General features: G+C 38.2%; 1 protein-coding gene across 1 annotated transcript; it reads right to left on the minus strand.

Annotated features, from left to right (window-relative positions):
* Nucleotides 1–62: 62 nt before the first annotated feature.
* LOC119771823 (ion channel TACAN-like) lies at nt 63–7,967 on the minus strand. The gene is made up of 12 exons (XM_038267992.1): nt 7,776–7,967; nt 7,458–7,576; nt 7,179–7,295; nt 7,025–7,084; nt 6,778–6,873; nt 6,571–6,660; nt 4,758–4,823; nt 4,606–4,667; nt 4,427–4,519; nt 4,235–4,299; nt 463–531; nt 63–181 (listed from the first exon to the last, which is right to left on the minus strand). Exons 1-12 carry the CDS (start codon nt 7,842–7,844, stop codon nt 68–70), a joined length of 1,020 nt encoding a protein of 339 aa, XP_038123920.1. The 5' UTR covers nt 7,845–7,967; the 3' UTR covers nt 63–67.
* Nucleotides 7,968–15,183: the final 7,216 nt, after the last annotated feature.

Genomic DNA, 15,183 nt, shown 5'->3' on the forward strand with positions numbered 1-15,183 from the left:
GAGACTCGGACAGGAGGAGCCCTCCTTTGGTGAGACAGCCTTCTATTCCAGTGTTTATTTTCATCCATCACATGCTCTTCCGTTTCTGATTCCTGCTTTTCATCTTGTGACGAACTACTGCAAGCGTAGTAAAGAAATTCCCCATAAATAAAATGAGGAAGCAGAGACCGCACATCCGGACCTGACGTTAAACGAAAGACAGAGGGAAAACATGAGTCAACAAAACAGCAGTGAACATTAATACTGAAACATATATCTCTGCTATAGAATAGATGAAAAAAGATCTCCAAGGCATCTAAGACATTTTTTGAACCTTTTAGAGTTTTACATATACTTTACGTATGACACTACTGTAGTATGTGTGTGCATATATGAGGGATAATTTGTTATGAAAGCAAGGAAAAAGTGACTCAGCAAAATTTAGCAGGAAGGCAGCGACGCAGCATTATTTGTTGGACCGACCTGCCATTCCTTACAGTCTGGTAGCTGAGCCATTCTGAACAGAGACAGGCTGTTGAAGAGCTGCCAGAACTGAAAGACAAAACAAAAAGATGATGTTTTAAAGGGAAATAGCTGAAGCATGCTGTTTTTGATTGTTATTCCTTTTTTGATTCAGGACATCTTGCTGGTGTGCTTTAGATTCCTTTACTACTGCATAATTCAAATGCGCTTGAGTTTAAGCACACAAAGTGATTCCTTCAGGCTTTCCCGATTAAGAATATGTTTGGAAGCAGCCAAGCAAACACAGATGATCACACTAACACATTTGATGTTTTTTGTAATGTCTGAGGTTGGATGTATTTTTCCTGGAGTTTTTTAAATGATGCATTTTCTTATCGCATATTTTCCTTGTTTTATTTTTTAAATGTGCCTTTATTCACTTGTCAGCATTTTTGCTGCAGCTGTGTTTCTTTTAAAGTGCCTTATAAATAATGTATGTGCACTGTAACATACAGTATCACCAGGATTTAAGTATAATTTTTTACACAATATTTCTGTATTTTCTTATAAGAAGATTTTATTCTAATATTTTCAATATAGTCTTGGAATTTAGTATTCTACTGTTAAAGTAATTTTTGAACAATAGATTACTGTTAACTTTGCTTAATATTTTGCTGTAGTTTTGTAAAATACTGTATTCACACCATACTTGGAGCTCACCGGCAGAAGAGTAGGGAAAAAAGAAGGTATGGTAAACATTATTTCAAATATTAAGTCGTTTTTTTCCTATTGTTAGGTGTGTGAGTTTGCACATAAATAAAGTTTTTTTTTCTGCATGTCGAAAAGAGTGATGGCCAAAAGTTATTTGACAGAGAAAATGCAGGGAATTACCTGAAAACGAGCCTGAATGGGAAACAACCAGTACCAACAGCTTTCCACCGGAAAGCTCAAAATGAGAGTAAACTCCGGGCTAAACGTCTGCAGGTTTTTTTTTAAGAAAAACTTTGAACCATTCTGACTGTATGATCTGGTTAAATTGTCTCTGTAAAGTACCTCAAAATGCCATGAGTTGTGCATTGGCGCTACATAAACAAACTGAATTGAAGTGTTACCATGGTTACCAACTAGTGTTTGAGCCAGCGCATATTGATTAAGAACAAAATCAGGATTGACCTTGATCTTGATCTTCTTCTTTATTTTGGAAAAGGAGTTTCAGTCAAAAAGCCTGATTATTGCTCTAAATGAATGCTGGCAGTTGGTAACCGTGGTAACAGAAAATCCAAACTTTCTATTATGGGATATCAATTAAAACCCTGTCCTGCAGACTGATAACCACAATGCATTAATTAATCCTAGGTTGGTACTCATTGGAGACCCAAACCTGCTGCTTCAAGCTGCAAAAACCATTTAAATACTCTGATATTTGATCACACATTAGAACTCGCTAGCATAATTAATGTTACCAAAATTATGACAAACGATTAAAATGCTCTGAGGCATTGATTTATTAATTTTCTGAACCCCTAGTCCTTTTATCGGGTTACTGGAGGGTTGGAGCCTACCCCAACATTTATCAGGCAAAGGCAGGTACACACTGCACAGCTCACCAGTCATAAGCAATCAAAGTATTTTTACTGTTTGTCAGTCTGATTTTAGTCTGGCTCCCAAATGAAGAAGATGATGGGAGGCGTCGTCCCGGTAACGCCCTGAGCTGTCAAAAGAAGCAATATGGGGTGCATGCAGCTGAAGTACTGATCCCCTGTAGACAAACGCATGCGCCTATGGGGGGCTGACACACAGAAATCTATTTCTTTTAAAGGTTAGTTGCATTGTGTCAGGTGAATGCCCCTTTTTTGTTGTGGTTTGCACATATTTTAACAGATGAGAATGGTTTTATAACTTTAAATAAAACAGCTAGTACTGCATTATATTTTGCATGCAGATGCAGTGTAGCTTTCCATTTCCACATAGTTTTGCTCCAAGTTGTGAGTTTAGAAAGAACAATTTGTCAGTAACCTGTCTCAGCACAACGCCCCCTGCAGGTTTATGGTGGTTATACAGTCGCTGGAGTAGGGTCAATTAGAGAGTGTGAAGAATCCTCAAACATCTTCATCAGATGCTGCAGCATCTGCCAGGGGTAACTGGAGCTTCTGGAGCTGTTAGTCCAAAATAATTACTGCGCAAGCTGCTGAAGATGTTGGAGGATTCTTCACACCTTCTAAACAACAATGAGGAAACAAACAATGGGAGTCTTCCTCAGGTCTACTGCAAGACTGAAAGATATAGAACATTTCAGATTACTGTTGACAATATTGGGTTTTGTCTTTTGGCATTGATATATATTATCTCTAATTCAATGACTGAAATTCTTGATCAACATATCCACAGCTATATACTGTAGTCCCACAGTTATACACTGACAAAAATAATGCAACTGATTTTGTCATCTACTTAATCATGTTAAGTTAATTTAACACAACTGTTTTAATGTTAGCAGGGTAGGACATGAGACAATTATGTTAAAGTAACTATGATTTAGTAGATGCCAAAAACGGTGCCGTTATCATGGTCATCATTACTGTGAATAGCTGTAATTTTAGTGGAAATTAATGTAAAACTCTCAGAATAACTTACTGTTAAATATTTATAGAGAAATATTGTGATATATTCTCTGTAAATTAATACGAAAGAAATGCAATTAGTAGCCAGTAATTTTCTACAAATTCACTGTGAAAAATTGAATTTGCTCATACATTCAAAGATTATATCCCTAAAATGCGCACTTTCATCTGGTTTGGTCTGCCGCGGTTTCCGTAGACTCGTGAACGCGCTTTTAGGAAATTCTATACACTACTGTTTATGCTCTAAAAACATTCTAAATGACTTCGTTTCGAGTAAATTATGGACGCTACCCACTCAGGACTCTTGGAAAACATTGGACGAGCAGTATGGAGGAATATTGACACGTTTTTTGTGGACTTTTATGGACCTTTCTGCCTCGGGCGCCATGGACCTCCATTATTTGAATGTCAACAGACAGCAAGAAGCCTCCCAGATCTCCAGATGCATTTGAGATATCAAAAAAGTACTCCAGAGTGTTGTTCAGCATGGGGGTGAGTAGAAAATGAAGGCTAATCATGTTTTGGGTGTACTATTCCTTTAAGATATTTTATCACTGTTGCTTGTGTCAGTTATGGACAATAGCTCTTACTGTGGTTTCCTACATACTTAGAATTTACTTTGTAACCACTTCTAGACATATATTTCTATTTTTTTTCAACATATGTTTAATTTATATATCAAAACCCAGTGTGTTGACAGTTTTTATCTTTTAGACTACTTCGTGTTGTCAGGGAGGATCCATTTAACCAATTTCCTAACCAATATTATCAGGTTGTTTTAGTCTAAATGTGGTTAATCAAAGTTAATTTAAGTTATTGTTTTTTTTATGTATAGGTCAGGCTGGGTTGGATTTATATATATTTCGTTTCCTGTAATAAATTAAGCCATCATTTGAAAATCATTTGTACACTACCATGTCATTACTCTTGTATTAAGTATTTTAGACAAAAAAAAAAAAAAACAACAACAGAAGAAATGTGTTCGTTTTGTCAAGAATCTACTTAATACCCTCCATATTAAGCTTTTACCCATATGTTAAAAACAACCCCATTTTTAAGTACTGTCTCTGGTATGAAAATTGAACTTTTACCAATAATTGCTTAGTTCAAACCATGACGAATCACAGACATCAGTTTTGCTCAAACTGGGAACTTTTCAGGATTATACTCACATGACCAAAAAACAGGAAGGGCAAGAGAAATGTCAGCCCTTTCCACATCCACGACTGGAATCCCTCTTTAAATAGAAAAAATAAAAAGACTTCAGCATGTTTTCCTTTATATTCAAACATAATAACTAATATATTATATTTTGCTGAGTTTATCTGTGTTTTGTGTCCTTGATATGTTTGTCCACGTCTCACCAACAGTCAGATCCATGTTGTGTCTTTCTCCCAGAGCTCGTAGTCTGTACAGACATCCGCTCTGATAATAGTACTGCAGGCATTGAACGAAATCTAAAGGGGTTTCCACGGCAGAGGAAACACTATCAGCATACGAGGAATCTGAACCATATGTTTCACTACAAGAATTTTAAACATACTTTGATAGAAGGAATAGGCGAGAAATTGATTCCTGAATGTCTGGTAAAGGATCCCATCTGGCCTGGAGATAAAATGTTGGGAAATATGGAGAATGATAAGTAAATATGTGGGTTTTAAACATTCTAAAAGGATTTTTTTTTATTCTACTTACCATGTCAGCATCACACCAGACAAAAAAGCTGAGATGTAGTGGTGAAAAACCCACCATCCTTTGATTCTGACAAAAGACACGTCCAGTTAGCTCCATGTTTAGTTGAAAACATTAGAATGCTTCACTCTCAGTAGTAATGGCACCCCAGAAAAGATTAATACAAAGGCCTCAAACATAAAGTTAATAATAATAACTATTACTTGGTTGCTTGTAATATAGATCTTCATATATCTTGTCTTAAATATGTGAGCTCTTGTTTTTCCAGTTTTATAGAATTACAGAAAAAAAGTTCATACCAGTCAGAACATATTTACGCCAGAGGGGGAAAGGAGTTTAAGCATTATAATATTGTTATAATATGTTATGTTATAATATTAATGCAAAAAAAGACTAGCAAATCACTTGCTTAAAGAATAACTTTAAAAGCCTTAGTTGATAGCCATGGAGGGAACACATCGAACATTTGGAAGAAGAGAATCTGATTGAGGAGGGAATAAAATAGAAGTTTTTGGTCACAACACAAAACGCTTAATTTATGAAAGCGCTGATAAAATCTTCAATAACAATATGGGGGCAGCATCATGCTGAAGGAGGTGCTTCTTTTGGTAAGAACAGGGAATATTGAAAGAGTTAATGGATTATGAATGAGGGTAATAAACTGAGGCAAACACAATAATAAAGCAGGCAAATACAAAAATGAGGTTAACATACAAACATGCAAAGGAAATGTGCAGCAAAAAAGGAACGCTACAATCACAAAGAAAAGAGAAAGTTTGAATTCACTACAAATACATAAACACACTGCAAACACAAAAATTTGCTCCCGTTATGCGCATATGGTTTGCAGGTTTTATAATCTTGCAGTTGTTTTGCTACTTGCAACTTTTTTGTTTGTATGATAGCATAACATATGTACTTTGCAGTATGTTTGGTTCTTGCAGGATCTTTATGTATTTGCAGGATGTTTGCGCTTTTCCCTATTTCCTGTGATTGCAGTGTTTTTAAGTTGCTTGTGTTTTGTGTTCTAATCCCATTTTGGTATTTGCAATGATTTTCGTGTTTGTAGTACTATTATGTATTTACAGAACGTTTACATCATTTGCAGCTCTTGACCTCCTTACTCGCCATTTGGGGGTCAAACAGAGAAGTAGTAAAGAAAGGTTATTTTTTACAAAGTATTAACTTAGTGTGTCTGAATATAAAACTCTGATTTAGCCTTTTCCTGTATGCACTGCTTTGTTTTTCCAGTAAATTTTTCAATTTTAAAGTCACACTTTAAGAGTTGAATTTAACACCAATCCAAGTGCACTTGGTCCCATTCTGAATTAGTGTTAAATTAACTCTCTACATATGTATATGTTAGTCCAATTGTTGTTTTAATAACTCTTAAGTGTAAGTGTGAGGATAGTTTGACACTGGATATTTAACACTGTGGAATTTACTGTGTTGGTCTTTCCAAATAAATCTAAGAAAAACACAATAAAGTTTGAACTTATTAAGTGAATAGAATTTTAAAAATTTTAAAAGCGTATGTGCAGCTTTGAAAGGCACTGTTAATAAAAAGTAACTTCATCACAATTTCTGTCATCTGAATTATAAGGGGCATCAAGGCCATTAGAACCAAATCATTTCCTCATAAAGGATCCTCTTCAAAAAGAATAAATGGATTCAAATTGAAGGTCAACCGCTTTCTATAAATATACAGTGGGAGATTGTGCTTTGTAATTAAAGATGGCAATTATTTCAAAACATTTACACATCTTTAACATTAATGCAGATATCTGTGGAGTATATAATCAGGATTGGCACCAACCTGGATCCATTTGTGATGAGGATGCTTTCTCTGATAGTTAATGTGCAGTAGTACCAGACCAGCAGAAAGTTAAAGATCGCGTCCATAGATCTGAAGCAAAAGGTTCAAATGAGGTTATGCATGAACATGACGTCTGTGTAAATACACTACAACTGAAATGATTGATTTCACATTAAAGTTTCTGGTGCAGTGTTTGTTTGTTTTTACCTGTAGCTCACAAAAAAGAAACATATGACAGAGAAAAGCAGAAGGATGACTGTAAGGTATAGCTTGAACTTCTCATATTCATCCTTGTAGGCAAATCTGGAAAAGATGTGTTTGCACAATTTTAAAAGCTATAGTACAAACAGGAGGGACATAAATTCAATATCTGGTCAAGTAAATAATGCTTTGGAGATTATTATAGGGGGAAAAAGTTTAGGTTTAATGAAGACATCTGAAATCTGAAGCTTACTTTGACTGCTTGCTGAGAAGAGTCACATTCACATTCCCAAGAACCAGATTGAGGTATAACCTGCAATAGTATAGTTGTTTAACTTAAAAAAAACCATCACAGCTTTTGTTTAAATTACATAAATTAATACATATAAGTATATAGAAGTCATCACCCATTTTTCTTGGGTAGGAAAGCATCCATTTCAGAGAAAGCATTTTCTTGGGTCTTGACTTTCTCTTTTATGTCTGCCAAAGTCTTTGCATCATCGACTGAAGAGCCCTTGGTGCACCTGATACATTAAGAAGAGCAAATAGCATCAGATCATATAATCATCAGCTGCTTAAAGCTGGTGGTGTGCTTGGTTCGCTCTTTATCCCCTTTGGGATATAAGCATGACCCTGCATATTCCATTTATCTGCATGTGCAAGTTTCAGGGTGTGTGGGCACTCACTTATTTACTTGTCTGGACACCTCCTTCAGTCTTTTCCTATGACGGGCGATAGAGGAGGAGCAGCTGCTCTGGAGTTTGGAGATTTCATCCAATTTCTGTAAATATTTTTTGTGTGTCTCCTGGAAGACAAAAATGGGAAAGATCTGTTAATGACATGACTGTAGAGAAATTAAACATAGATAAAATTAGATGTTATTTAAGGGTAGTTTAACTTAACTATCCATTAAGTAGATTTTGAAAATGTGTCTTCAAAACTCAGAGTATTATGAATTTATCAGATATGAGCAAGATAATGTCAGCCAATAGGAAATTTCTTACCTGAAGTTTTTGATACTCTAGCTCCAGAGATTGCCATTCCTCTTGAACTTCTGTCAACGACGGAGACATTTTGGTTCCCTAAAATTAAAACAAGAGCCCGCTGCACAGGTTAACTGTTTATCCACCAGGAAACGTCTAAAGCAGCTCTGCTATCTCCAGGGTGTGCACTGTATCTCTGTCGACTCTGTATTTCATAAGCCGGACTTTGACTGGTACTATCAGTCCATGAATCTGATTACTGTAGACTGCATCATATATGATGTGGGCCTTAGAGGTTGGAAGTATTACCTTTGAAACAGTTCAGCCTTAAAGTTAATTCATGCTCTCATTCACATTTCAAACCATATCAGTTTGTTAGAGATTTTATTGCACATTAGCAACATCTGCTGGACTAAACCAGTCTTAGGTGTGCAATTGAGGGATTAAGGAGATAACGTCCCTGAGTTCAGTCGAATATTGACTTGCATATGCGGTGATACTCAGAGGTTTACATACACCTGTTTTAATCAGACTCATGTAAAATATAAAGCTTTTTTTTTGTCATAGTGCAGTATAAATCCCTAATCAACTATAAAGGCAATGACTAGGTGGATAAATTACATTGTAATTTGAATTACATTTGATGTAGGTAAGAAAAGCATACAGACTCTAATATATATAACTTAACAAAAAAAATGTATTTGGTCTTTTTTTTATTTGTTATAACCATGTTTCTTGGCAATAAACATTAGTAATCAAATTCCTGTTTGTGAGGAAAATAGATGTGTGGGTTTATCAGCAGCAGGTGAAAAATGCACCAAATCTTCTTTGCAACCCTTTAACATCTTTGGGGGAATTCAGTGTGATGAGGAGGGGTGGCTATGAAGGACCAACTCTGCCATTTAAAAATAAATACAGAAATAAATAAATGCTCAATAAATGTATAAGCATACAATTAATTGCCAACAAAAAAGTGAGACATAAATGTATATAACTCTTAATTAGCTTCTTTATTTATTTGCCTTTGTAATATTTACCTTATTTATTTTTCTGTCCTTTATAATCTTCAACTTTATTTTTTAATTACTTATATTTTTAAGTATTTATTTATGTGCATGTTATTATATTTTTGTCTGTTTTATTCTTCCTTTGTATTTTTTTACCTTAGTTATTTCTTCGCCGCTGTTTATTTCTCTCTGCCTTTTTACATTTCTCTATGCATTTCTATCTCATTATGCAAATGAGGAGGGGTGTGTCCTAGAGAGTCAACTTCTGCTCATTGGTTGGCTTGGCGGCCCATCTTCTTAACTCACAGAGCTCAGAGTACTAAGTTAAATGTTCTCTTTTCTGTTGCTGTTGTTCAATAAAAGTACGTTTTAAGATAATTTGAGGCGAGAACCTTATACTTTTAAGCATCACCATATGACCCATTCACAGATTTAATGCGTAATTTAAAAGAAAATGTGACGAACTTGAGAGGACCGTGGCAACCAGCGGAGCTCCGAAGCTGACGGCAGCCAGGTCTATAGCCAGGCTATGATGGCGATTTTTTGTTGTATTTGGCAAAGTTTGGCAAAGTCCCTACTCAAGTTCTAATGACTTCAGACTCGACATCAGACTCTCCTCCTGTAGATTCGACCGATGTAGTAAAATGCTAACCAACATGCTTCACACACGGCTATGCCGAGAGAGGGCCGCTGCAGATGGGCTGTGGTTGGACCTGGCTGCCGTCAGCTTCGGAGCTCCGCTGGTGCCGCTGTCCTCTCAAGTTCGTCACATTTTCTTTTAAATTACGCATTAAATCTGTGAATGGGCCATATGGTGATGCTTAAAAGTATAAGGTTCTCGCCTCAAATGATCTTAAAACGTACTTTTATTGAACAACAGCAACAGAAAAGAGAACATTTAACTTAGTACTCTGAGCTCTGTGAGTTAAGAAGATGGACAGCCAAGCCAACCAATGAGCAGAAGTTGACTCTCTAGGACACACCCCCTCCTCATTTGCATAATGAGATAGAAATGCATACAGAAATGTAAAAAGGGCATAGAGAAATGTAAAAAGGGCATAGAGAAATGTAAAAAGGGCAGAGAGAAATAAACAGCGGCGAAGAAATAACTAAGGTAAAAAAATACAAAGGAAGAATAAAACAGACAAAAATATAATAACATGCACATAAATAAATACTTAAAAATATAAGTAATTAAAAAATAAAGTTGAAGATTATAAAGGACAGAAAAATAAATAAGGTAAATATTACAAAGGCAAATAAATAAAGAAGCTAATTAACAGTTATATACATTTATGTCTCACTTTTTTGTTGGCAATTAATTGTATGCTTATACATTTATTGAGCATTTATTTATTTCTGTATTTATTTTTAAATATGGCAGAGTTGGTCCTTCATAGGTGGCAACTATACTACTGGAATAACATAGTTTATTATTAATTGAACTTTATTGATCTTACACTGTAGAAATTTACCTTTGCATTTAACCCATCCTTTTGGGGAGCAGTGGGCTGCCATTGTGTGGCGCCCAGGGAGCAGTGTGGGGTTAAGGGTTTTTACTAAACCAGAGTGGAGACTGTGGGGATCGAACCAGGGAACTTGCAGTGAACCTGTCTAACCCACTAGGCTGACACTAGTTTAGCATCTCTTATTAAGTCAATTTCAATCTATATTGAGATTGTACCCTGCAGCTACTTGCAGTACTATATCCGCTCCTTGTTTCTGGTGTCAATTCTTGTTCACACAAGGTGGATTTGTGGGAGAGTAGAGAGGGTGGAAGGGTCTGCATCGAGGTGCTGTTTAGGTCAAGGCAACCAACACAACCACTTTGGCTGAGTTGCCATTTGTGGTGGTTAAGGAATAGGAGGCCATCACACAGAGGTGTGGAATAAACTAGTGGTTAGCATGAGGAAAAGGAGCCTGTTTTTTTGTCTTTGTACAGGAACAACTGAGTCCATGTTTAAACTGTTGATATGACCTGTTTGGTCAAACTACAATCAGCCAGTTGCCATGAATCTGGAGTGTGGGTGTGGATGGGTGTGCTTTGTATGACTTTTGCTCTGAGCTGCAGATTTTCATATGCATTGGCGGGGCAGGCTGAAGTTCCCTCACTTCAACTCCACCTCGCTGGTTTGCTGTTTGATGTCAATCAAATCTGGCCAGGGCCTTCAGAACCAGCAATGCTGTTTGATATTACTTTTACAAATTGTTTTCTTCAACCAATCAGATTTTGTTAAAAGTTTTTCTGGCTTCACTGGCTGTTACTAAATGCAAATACTAAGAATTCCTGCACAAAGGCAGAAGGCTTTTGTTTATAAATAATCAGTATCAATGGTTAGTGTCATATATTTTAATTTCAAGCTTTATGTGCTATTTTATCTAGTAATTAGACACAAATTAAATCTGAATGGCTCCAAGGGGCCCTCAGGGGCCACATGGGGTGTCCACAGCATCTTCTGAAAATAGCACAACAAACCAGTGGGCTAAGATTGGAATTTTATTTTTATTCTGTTGCTCTTCTTTATTAATAATTTATAGAGCATTTTATTATTTTATAATACAGAGCATTTATGCATTTATAGAGATATCAAAATAACAATACAATAAAAAAGTAGTAGTTAAAAGAAACAACTAATGCATACAAATATGGTTATTATGTATGAAGGTAAGGTTAACGGTGATCCCTCCAGTTCATAAGTAAGTACTGGTAGCCCTTCCTATGACTCAGTCAGTACCCATGAAGGATCCCTTGGGCTTATAAAAGGTATAAGTAGTATAAGTATAAAGGTATATATATATATATATATATATATATATATATATATATATATATATATATATATATATAAACTGTTTTCTCACCCCTCGTGGGGTGGTATGGGTCATCCTCAAGCTCGGGTCCTCTACCAGAGGCCTGGGAGTTTGAGGGTTCTGCGCAGTATCTTAGCTGTTCCTAGGACTGCGCTCTTCTGGACAGAGACCTCTGATGTTTTACCTGGAATCTGCTGTAGCCACTCTCCCAGTTTGGGGGTCATAGCCCCCAGTGCTCCAATTACCACTGGCACCACTGCTGCTCTCACTTTCCACATCTTTTCTAGCTCCTCCTTCAGTCCTTGGTATTTCTCAAGCTTCTCGTGTTCTTTCTTCTTGATGTTGCTGTCGCTTGGGATTGCCACATCTATCACTACTGCCTTCTTCTGCTGTTTGTCGATCAACACGATGTCTGGTTGGTTAGCCATCACCTGTTTGTCAGTCTGGATCTTGAAGTCCCATAGGATCTTAGCTCGGTCATTCTCAACTACCTTAGGAGGTGTCTTCCATTTTGACCTTGGGACTTCCAGCCCATACTCATGGCAGATGTTCCTGTACACTATGACAGCTACCTGGTTGTGGCGTTCCATGTATGCACTTCCTGCCTGCATTTTACACCCCGCTGTTATGTGCTGTATTGTTTCAGAGGCATCTTTGCACAGTCTGCATCGGGGGTCCTGCCTGGTGTGGTAGACCCTGGCCTCTTTTGATCTTGTACTGAGTGCCTGTTCTTGTGCTGCCATGATTAGTACCTCTGTGCTGTCCTTCAGTCCAGCCTTTTCCAGCCACTGGTAGGATTTTTTGATATCAGCCACTTCTTCTATTTGTCTGTGGTATACGCCGTGCAGCGGCTTGTCCCTCCATGATGGTTCTCCTTCCTCTTTCTTGTCCTCACTTTCGGTTTTCTCCTGCCTGAGGTATTCACCAAGCCATTTGTCTTTGGGGGCCATCTTTCTGATGTACTCCTGGATCTTAGTTGTTTCATCCTGGACAGTGGTCTTGACACTCACTAGCCCTCGGCCTCGCTACGCTTGGTGTACAGTCTCAGAGTGCTGGATTTGGGGTGGAACCCTCCATGCATTGTGAAGAGCTTTCTCGTCTTGATGTCAGTAGCCTCTATCTCCTCCTTTGGCCAGTTTATTATACCAGCGGGGTATCTGATGACTGGTAGGGCATATGTGTTGATAGCTTGGATCTTGTTTTTCTCATTCAGCTGACTTTTCAGGACCTGCCTTACTCTTTGTAGGTATTTAGCTGTGGTAGTCTTTCTTGCCATCTCCTCGTGGTTTCCGTTAGCCTGTGGCACCCCAAGGTATTTGTAGCTGTCCTGAACATCTGTTATGTGGCCTTCTGGTAGTTCAACCCCCTCGGTTCTGATCATCTTCCCTCTCTTTGAGACCATGCGACCGCACTTGTCCAGTCCGAATGACATCCCAGTGTCGCTGCTGTAGATCCTGGTAGTGTGGATCAGTGAGTCGATGTCTCGCTCACTCCTGGCATACAGCTTGATGTCATCCATGTAGAGGAGGTGACTGATGATTGTTCCGCTTCGGAATTGGTATCCGTAGCCAGTCTTTGTGATGATCTGGCTGAGGGGGTTCAGGCCTATGCAGAACAGCAGCGGGGATAGTGCATCACCCTGGTATATGCCGCACTTGATGGTGACTTGTGCTATTGGCTTTGCATTGGCTTCCAGACTTGTTTTCCACAGCTTCATTGAGTTCTTGATGAAGGCTATTAGAGTCCTGTTGATCTTGTACATTTCCAGGCATTCCAGTATCCATGTATGTGGCATTGAGTCATAGGCTTTCTTGTAGTCAATCCAGGCAGTGCACAGATTTGTCTGCCTGGTCTTACAGTCTCGGGTGACTGCTCTATCCACTAGTAGCTGGTGTTTGGCTCCTCTGGTGTTGCTGCCTATTCCCTTCTGGGAAGGGTGCATGTATTGAGCCATGTGCCTATTCATCTTAGCCGCTATGATGCCTGACAGGAGCTTCCATGTTGTACATAGGCAAGTTATTGGCCGGTAGTTGGATGGGGTTGTTCCCTTCTGCGGATCCTTCATGATCAGGATTGTCCGTCCTTGGGTTAACCATTCTGGGTGGGTCCCATCCATCAGCAGTTGGTTCATTTGTTCTGCGAGGCGTGTATGAAGTGCGGTTAGTTTTTTCAGTCATTAGGTGTGGATCATGTCAGGGCCTGGTGCTGTCCAGCTCTTCATACCTGCCGCTCTTTCTTGGACATCTGCCATTGTAACGGTTACTGGTTCTTGTTCTGGGAGATTGCTGTGATCTGTTCTTAGATCTTCTAGCCACTGAGCATTGGTGTTGTGGGATGCCTCCTTCTCCCATATGTTTCTCCAGTACTGTTCAGTCTCAGCCCTGGGTGGATCTGATCTTGAATTACCCTGCCACTGTGAGTACACTTTGGATGGGTTGGTGGAGAACACCTGGTTTATTCTCCTGGCTTCTGCTTCTCCCTTGTATCTCTTTAGGCGGGTGGCCAGGGCGGCGAGTCTTTGTTTGGCAGTTTCTAGAGCCTCAGGAATCGACAGCTTGTTGTACTTAGGTAACCTCTTCCCTACACCTTTCTGCAGGTCTGAGAGCTGACTAACCTCTCTTCGTGTTGCCTTTATCTTGGCTTCCAGCCTTCTTCTCCATGGGGCTCTGCTTTGTGGCCTGTGGTGTTTATCTTATAACCAAGCATCTCTAGGATCACTGTAGCTGTGGCGTAGGTCAGCTCATTGGTCTCAGTTATATCTTTAGTAGGGATAGTATGTAGTGCTGCATTTACATCTTCTAGAAGACTTTCAGAGGGTACTCTGTCACTTAGCCTTGGCAGTCTTGGTCGTCGTACGAGGGGATCCAGTTTCGTTATGATCTCTTTGTGTTGGGTTGATGATATTTCCCTACTGACCTGTTGTCCTGACCCCCCCTTGCCGCAGCATGTCAGTTGTACCTCGTCAATTTCTAGCTGTGATAGGAGCTGCCGTTTGCGGATGTTAGAACACTGAGTTAGTAGTTTATATATATATATATATATATATATATATATATATATATATATATATATATATATATATATATATATTATATTTAAAAAATATATATGTAATAAACGTTTGAAAGTGAAATATTCATCAAAATTTTAATCTTATGTTTAGCTGTAGTTTATATATTGTAGTATCTGGAAACGATTCCACAAAAATGGGAAGAAATACAAGTTTTATTGCTGTCTTTCTTTAGAAAACCCAGCTTCTAAGAACATTAGATGCGAGCTCGCCACTCACAACATGGTACCGTTGCAGATGTGTTGTTTCTTCGGCGTCTACTGGTTCAAGCTTTCATTTCGACGGAAGCCCGGGCGCATAGGCACAAGCGAAACCCTTGGTTTGTAACGATTACTTGTTTTGGCATATCTTTGGTTATCATAAATGTTATGAATATAAAAAAAGTTCGAGATGAAATACCAATAGGAAAAAAGGGAAACGCCCGGCGTAGGATATGTGTCTTTCTTGATTTTCTGATTATAAAATTTCTTTTTCTATGTAGAGCGGCTTTTATTGTGAAATTCTCCTACCAGAAGTGCTGATTTCATTCCCCGAGGATATG

The sequence above is a fragment of the Cyprinodon tularosa genome, unplaced genomic scaffold (genome assembly GCF_016077235.1).
Source record: "Cyprinodon tularosa strain WSP-4 unplaced genomic scaffold, ASM1607723v1 ctg69, whole genome shotgun sequence".
NCBI classification, from domain to species: Eukaryota; Metazoa; Chordata; class Actinopteri; order Cyprinodontiformes; family Cyprinodontidae; genus Cyprinodon; species Cyprinodon tularosa.

Coding starts and splice junctions, on each gene's coding strand:
- LOC119771823 (XM_038267992.1), bottom strand. CDS start 7,844: ATGTCTCCGTCGTTGACAGAAGTTCAAGAGGAATGGCAATCTCTGGAG. Junction 7,577..7,775: donor TAGAGTATCAAAAACTTCAG/GTAAGAAATTTC, acceptor TTTGTCTTCCAG/GAGACACACAAAAAATATTT. Junction 6,874..7,024: donor CTTCTCAGCAAGCAGTCAAA/GTAAGCTTCAGA, acceptor CATCTTTTCCAG/ATTTGCCTACAAGGATGAAT.